A 7,500-nucleotide genomic window follows, 5' to 3' on the forward strand; every position below is an offset into this window, starting at 1 on the left:
TTAGGTGATAAAACAATTAAAACAGGAACACATAGTATCCCTGTGCCTCCATGTACTTCAGTCAACTTCACTAAGAGGACTTTACTGATACGGCATTGGCAGCATGCAAAGAGAAACCTTTTCAGAACGGCAGACGAGGTGTCGCTGATTTGTTTTTTTTGTTTTTTTTAATGATTGACGCAAGCACCAGTTAACAATTTTATAAACCGCAGTAAAATGACTTCAGTGAAAAACAAAGCCGAACATTCAAAATGACATTAAATTAAATTAATTTAAATCCCATGACCATCGAGTCTGTTTATCACTTATATGACTTTCAAAACTGTATTCACTTAGAGTGAGATTTTGGTTTGGTTCACAGAGGTCATTTGGGTGGAGATCAGAGGTTGCCCGGCTAATTTTTCGATTCTACCAGTGAAGGATGTCCCTCACGTGACCCCACAGTTTAGTGATCCACAAATTGACTCCTAAGTCTGTCAGGTACTGCAGCTCAGGTGTCAACATCTTCCTACACAGTTTTTGATGTGCTGTGTCTACATTCTTATTCAGATTGTATCCCATAATAGACTTCTCCCCTATAGGTTGCCACGGCTGCATGGAAGTATCATGGATGCTCCCGGCGTCCACCGCATGGCCACCTTCGATGCAGATGTTGGTCATGTCTGCATTCCGGCGCCGCAGCTCTGCCACGTCGGCCGCCATGCGCTCTGGACCGTACGCCTCTACTTTCTTCCAGAAGGTGGCGTTAAAGTGTTGATAGAGCTTCCAGTCAATAGCGTTCCACTGCAAGGCTTTGGCTCTGAGCTTGTGGTTCAGCTTGGAGACAGTGGACCCCTTCCTGGCGTTGAGTTTGAAGAACAGCAGGTCTTCCATGTCCCAGCAGAGGGCGTCCTTCAACAGGATGAGCGATTCCTCGAAGTGCTCCACCAGCATGACCAAGTCGAAGCGTCTTGAAATTGCACGGATGCCTTCTTCCACTCTCGGGTCGTCCAACGATAAATTATTATCCTGCCCAAAGTCAAAGAAAAGCAAGTTCTTGAGGTAGTAGGAATTGAACCCTTTTGGATCGTAATAAAGCTCAGGGTTACTAAGGAACTCGTCCATCTTATCGTCCCTGGAGATTTTCCAGGTAAAAGGTACCAAGCGGCCGAAGTAATGAAAGGACGACTCGAAGAGCTCTGCTGGATCCCTCAGGATGGTGAAGTAGACAGTGTCCGCCGGGAGCACCTTGGCTACTTCGGCTTCGTTGAAGCGCATGTGATTGCACATGATATTGAAGCACATCCCGGGACTGTAGTCCTTCACCTGCGAGCGGTAGAACAGCGAGGGGTAGAAGAAGTCGTTGCGGCTGCTCGGGAAGGCGAACTTTAGGTGGTGCTTTTCGCCAAAGCGGAACAGGATGTTCAGGATGGTGCTGCTTGCTGTTTTGTGGGTTTTCATGAACATGATGTCTACTTTTGGTGTACAACGATTCTGCTCCTTTCTCGAGCCTTGATAGGCGCCGCTTGAGGCAGCCATGGAGTGGCCTGATGATGGTTGGTGGGAACATGAATAAGGCACAGGAACTCTGCAAAGCAAACCAGAAATATAAATCAGGGTTTTAGAATGAAGTCTCATTGAAAGACAGGCACAGGTTTGTTGAAGACAATAATAATTTAACGGATGTGCCTGGGACTGCACACTCCCAACAAGAAGGGTAGCAGACTTTTATATCTTTTCCAGTAAGAAAAGAAGCAATATTTGATATATCATCATAGAAATACATTGTTGCATCAATAAAAAAAAAAAAGCAATTACCAATGCAATTATCGATGCATCTCGTTTGTTTCTTAGCTTGTTACCCTGGCAACAAAGAATGGTACGTGTTCAGTTTTCTCTCAGCACTTATTCACTGTACATGTAAATACGTGTGATATGTGTGTTACTACACACGCCGAGATGTAGTGGAAGGTAAATGCACGTAAAGGTCATTTTCATACATTTTTACATACGAAATAGTGTTTGTTCCAATTTTAATAGAGTTTGTTGTTAGACGCTTTGACTCTAATTTGCATGATGTTCAGCACCATTAAAAAGATTTAAAATACTGTCTGGCTGCAGCATGTATGATCCATTTGGTTAGAGGAAATATGCAATACGTGCGTCAGACTCGAAGAGATAAGACGGTTTTTACGGTATAAACCGAATCGGGACTCCGTCGGCTATCAGCGCGAGACGTGTGTTTTTCCCTCTGTCGATAAACTTACACTGAATTTTAGAGGTTGAAGATAAACACCTTCAAATTTTGGAGTGAAACATGTCGAAGACATATAATACTGAACATAGACACAACCAAACGAGAGCAAACTCCATTTTTTTTGGTTCTCTCGTCTTAATATTCTCACTGATCCGTTTTGTTCTGTGACAAAAGAAGAACTAAAAATGAAGAAATTACAAAAAAAAAAAAACAGATCAGTTTCTTTGCATCTTAAATTTCTCTGAGATATTGTAGTATCTTCTGCTGCAAAACTGCCAGACACAGGAACAGTTTATTCTCCCGTTCAATCACCCTGAATAACAACTCACCATAATTATATTCCCAGCTTCATATCTATAAGTACTGCATTATCAGAACTGTCAGTCATCACATCATCCGTATACGTTACACACACTGTTGCTGCTGTATATTGTACAAAAGTTCTAAAGTAAACTCTTTGTCGTTCCTGACGCACAACACTGTTATTTGCACTAACATGCACTCTCACACTTTATGTACATTACTGATCCCTCATATACTCTGTATTCCTATGTAAAACTCACTTCCACTTTAATACAAGCCTCACATTGTCTGTATTGTCTCGTATAGTCTGTTTCGTCTTGCCTTTGTCTGTTTTTATCTTGTACAGTCCAGAACGCATCTTGGATAATCGACTATATTCCATTTAGCGGAGAGATCTTTAGATACAAAAAGTCAGGATTTTACTCTGGAGACACTGTGAGAAGGACTTACTCTGGAAGACCGAACTGCACCTCAGGAGCCGAAAGGCAGTAGAGCAGGATCATGCAGCTGGTGAGGAGAGTTCCCAGAACCAGACCTTTACACACCGACCTCCACTGCTTCCCCTGCTTCCCGACCATCATGCCTGCCAGGGAAAGAGTCGACATCCACAATGAGTCAAAGAAAAGCATCAGAGTTAAATAGCTCATGTAAGATGAGATTTGGGAAATTCCTTCTGATATAAAGATTAATGTCAAATCAGCTCCAGTGATTCTATTGGACTATTGGAGAAGTGAAGATACATCAAAAAGCATGGGCGGGATTCAAGTCATAGGTGTGGCAGCGTGGGAAAACTCCTGAACCTGAACCTGAACTGGAACATACAGTACGTCTCTCTTTGGCGTGTTGTGTATCTGAAGCCAAAGTCGATAACATTTATAGCAAAATGTTTTTTGCTGTCCATTGATTAATAAAGCGATAAGCCATGAGAGGGTGTGTGGTACTGTGTCTCCATTACAGCCATGCGTGAGCTTATAATCGATACAGAGTCAACATTAGTGCTATTGTGTTTTAAAAGGTTATAAAAACGAACAGCTTTGGTCAATTCTTTCTGTCTCGATTGAGATGCCCAGAAGAGGATGTACTTTCTACTCCAGTTAAGGAAGTACTGTCTGAAACAGGAGCTGTTCATTCAATTCAATTCAATTCAATTCAAGTTTATTTGTATAGCGCTTTTTACAATGGACATTGTCACAAAGCAGCTTTACAGAACATAAACATAGAACAAAAGATAAACATAAGGAGAAGTATAAAGAATTAATATAATAAAAATTCAAGATATATACAGTTCACAGTGTGTATGTATGTGTGTATGTATGTATGTATGTATGTATGCGTGTATGTTGATGCAGTTCTACACTGCAGCCATTGAATCTGTCCTGTGCACATCAGAGGTGGGAGTAAGTCACACATGTGCAAGTCAAAAGTAAGTCTCAAGTGTTAACCTTCAAGTCTCAAGCAAGTCCGAGTCATTTTTTGTGAGAGTCAAGTCAAGTCAAGTCAAGTCAAGTCAAGTCAAGTCACTGCTTTATGTCAAGCATGTCAAGTCAAGTCGTAGCTTGAGTCAAGCAAGTCACTGGCAAGTCATACATATGTTTGATGATTTAAACTAAATGTATATATTAAACAAAGTTAAATCTACAGTATTTATGGACTATGAGAGTTTTATTTGCAACAAAAATGATTATATGCATTTATTTTTAAAAGGTGTCCACATACAGGTGAGTTGTAAATACAATAAAAGTCTAAAAGTGAATAAAAATCAAAACTACAAAGAATAAGATGTAAACGTAACTGAAATAAGGCCAACATAAAAGCATGAAAAGTTTCAATACGCCTCAAACATGGCAGAAGACCATGGAAAAGTATATATATAAAAAAGTACAATGGTTTCTATGCAACCAAATGGCACTTTTTTGAAAAGGCATTACCTTTTAATGGGACATGAACACATCCTTAAATTAGATCCTTCCTTTTTAACAACAGAATAACAACAATCAATCACGTCAATCAAAAAACGTAAATTACTGAATCCCACAAACCTTGAAGTGAATTAACTATTGGAGAGAGAGAGAGAGAGAGAGAGAGAGAGAGAGATGATTGGAGTGAGTGTAATTTATTAATTAAAGGGATAGTTCACCTAAAAATAAAAATACTGTTATCTTTTTCTCGCCCTCATGATGTTACAAACCTGTATAAATTTCTTTGTTTTGATGAACACACATGTAGATATTTTGAGGACTGTTTATAACCAAACCGTTCACGAGCCCCATTCACTTCTATAGTGAAAAAAAAAGAATACTATGGAAGTGAATGGGGCTCATGAATGGTTTAGTTATAAACATTCCTTAAAATATCTTCCTCCGTGTTCATCAGAACAAAGAAATTTATACAGGTTTGTAACATCATGAGGGTGAGAAAATTATAAAAGAATTTTTTTATTTTTGGGTGAACTATCCCTTTAAATTGAATGTGTGCGCGTGTGTGTGCGTGTGCATGCTAGACAAGAATATGGCTCTGCTTGCAACTCTGACGTTTTTTATATTTATTTTTATGTTTTTATATATATATATATGTGCATCCCCATAAACGATCCATACGCTTTTCACTCAAAGCCTAACACTGAAGACCAATTATAAGTGCTATTGCAAAAAAGCTGACATTTCCACATAAACAGTGACCAACCATTTACACTACATGGCGCTTGCAAAAAATTTTTATTTGTTAGAACATTCCGTGCGTTGAAATTTCTGGACCTCCACTGAGACAAGGCTGACTCTGTGAGAACCCTGAGACATCTACAGATCTACCGGCTCCAGTTGGACTCTGTGATACTTGTATATTTGTAATCACACCATCTAGTGTCACCCATATGAGGATGGGTTCCCCTTTGAGTCTGGTTCCTCTCAAGGTTTCTTCCTTTACCAATCTAAGGGAGTTTTTCCTTGCCACTGTTGCCTGAGTCACCTCAGACTTGCTCATTGGGGACAAATACACATACACACATACATACATACATACACACTGTGAACTGTATATATCTTGAATTTTTATTATATTAATTCTTTATACTTCTCCTTATGTTTATATTTTGTTGTATGTTTATGTTCTGTAAAGCTGCTTTGTGACAATGTCCATTGTAAAAAGCGCTATACAAATAAACTTGAATTGAATTGAATTGAACTTTGTCATTCAATTGTGAGCGATGTGGTCGCATCCTGCTGTTCTTCTCTTCTCATCTTGCACAAAATCCCGGTACCAGAACTTAATTATTTTTGGTGTGGCGCCTTCCATGTTTCTTCACGACTGTTAAGGTTTATTAGTTAGTGCACGCGCTCCCTCTGCTTGCCTGCTGCGTCACGTGGTTAGATTACGATCTTGTGTGCGTTTAAAAACAGATTTAAAAACAAAATAGACAAAAAAGATAAAACCAAAAACAAGTTATTTCGAGTCATTTAACTCAAGTCCGAGTCAAGTCTCAAGTCATGAATGTCAAGTCAAAGTCAAGTCGAGTCTTTTTTTAATATTTGTCAAGCAAGTCTCAAGTCTCAAACTTGCGACTTAAGTCTGACTCGAGTCAAGTCATATGACTCGAGTCCCTCATCTCTGGTGCACATCCATCACCATCGGGTTTGGAGCAGCAACAAAACAGGACAGGAACAGACTGCAACACACAGTTAAAACAGCAAAAAAAAATATATTTCCAGGAAATTTATTTCCGTGTTATTAAACTTGAGGCGTCAAAACATGTTAAAGGCAGAAATTAATGAAGGCATTTTTTTGGTCACATTTTTTGTTTGCCAGAAACTTCCAAAGGGGTTTTTCCAAAACGCAAATATTATCTGTACGGAAAATGCTGAGTTCACATCAATTTTCCACCTTAAAGAGTTAAAAGAGATAACACGTTGACCTTGTAAAACCTGACACCGAAGTTTACGCTGTATATCTTCGATCAGTACAAACAATAAAAGATTTTATTGCCGTGTGTCTGATATAAATCGAGTCAGGACTCTGTTAGTTTACAGGGTGAGACTGTTGGATAAACTTACCCTGAATTTTACTGAAGATAAACACCTTCAAATTTGAGCTGTTTTGTTGATGAACAAACCCTCGTGGCATCTCAGACAGCATAAATTGGGTTTGATATCAACATTTAGTTTGAAGACTGGAAAAAAAATTAACCTTTTTGTTATTTCCGAACTTGAACTTGAACAATCTGAATATATTGCTTCTGGTATTATTCTATAAGTAGAATTAAATGTAGAAATACTTAAGAAACCCGACAAATTCTTAAATCTCCGAGTGTTTGTTTTCACATGAGCTTCATATTAAACACCGTTGTGAAGTGAAACATGACAAAGACATTTAATACTGAATATAGACACAAAAAAACAGAAGGAAACTCCAGTCTTGATCTTAATGATCGCAATGATGCTGCATTTTACAGATACTTTCCTTTTCAGGATAGTTACAACACACTGAGATTAGATCAAGCTGAACAGATAAAGCGCTGTAACACGAATTTCTCAGCACATCAGCAAAAGTGGCTGTTTATCACAAACACAACATGCCTTAGATCTGCTTTCTCAGCTCAATCTGTCTCTCTAACTCATAAGAAGGGTTTATTTTAAATGGAGCTAGACATGGAAACTTCTCCCTGCTTCAGGACTCTAACCCGCCATCGGGGAAGTCGTGGCCTAATGGTTAGAGAGTTTGACTCCTAACCCTAAGTTTGTGGGTTCGAGTCTCGGGCTGGCCACGACTGAGGTGCCTTCAGTGCACGACTGAGGTGCACTGAACCCCCCCCCCCCCCCATCTGCTCCCCGAGTGGCACTGCTCTGGGTGTGTGTTCACGGTGTGTGTGTGTGTGTATGTGTGTGTGCACTTTGGAAATTTTATCTTAGTCATCTTGCCCCAGACAGTTGCCCTTAAGATAATCTGTCTTCAGGGACGTCTGGTTCCTG

The 7,500-nt window shown here is 39.5% G+C and overlaps 1 protein-coding gene across 2 annotated transcripts in view; it reads right to left on the reverse strand.

Moving 5' to 3' along the window:
* The window catches only part of gal3st1a (galactose-3-O-sulfotransferase 1a), a 14,765-nt gene that overhangs the window by 147 nt on the left and 7,118 nt on the right, over positions 1-7,500 (reverse strand). Inside the window, exons 2-3 of one of the 2 annotated variants that reach the window (XM_060883560.1) lie at positions 2,990-3,122; positions 1-1,567 (exon numbers count right to left, since the gene is read on the reverse strand). The exon at positions 1-1,567 is cut by the window's left edge and continues 147 nt beyond it. In XM_060883560.1, the coding sequence (XP_060739543.1) occupies positions 409-1,567; positions 2,990-3,120 (1,290 nt within the window). In that variant the 5' untranslated portion in view covers positions 3,121-3,122 and the 3' untranslated portion in view covers positions 1-408. Of the gene's footprint in view, positions 1,568-1,797; positions 2,374-2,989; positions 3,123-7,500 lie in introns of those variants that run through there. The other variant, XM_060883561.1, reaches the window with a different exon arrangement.

The sequence above is a fragment of the Tachysurus vachellii genome, chromosome 12 (genome assembly GCF_030014155.1).
Source record: "Tachysurus vachellii isolate PV-2020 chromosome 12, HZAU_Pvac_v1, whole genome shotgun sequence".
NCBI classification, from domain to species: Eukaryota; Metazoa; Chordata; class Actinopteri; order Siluriformes; family Bagridae; genus Tachysurus; species Tachysurus vachellii.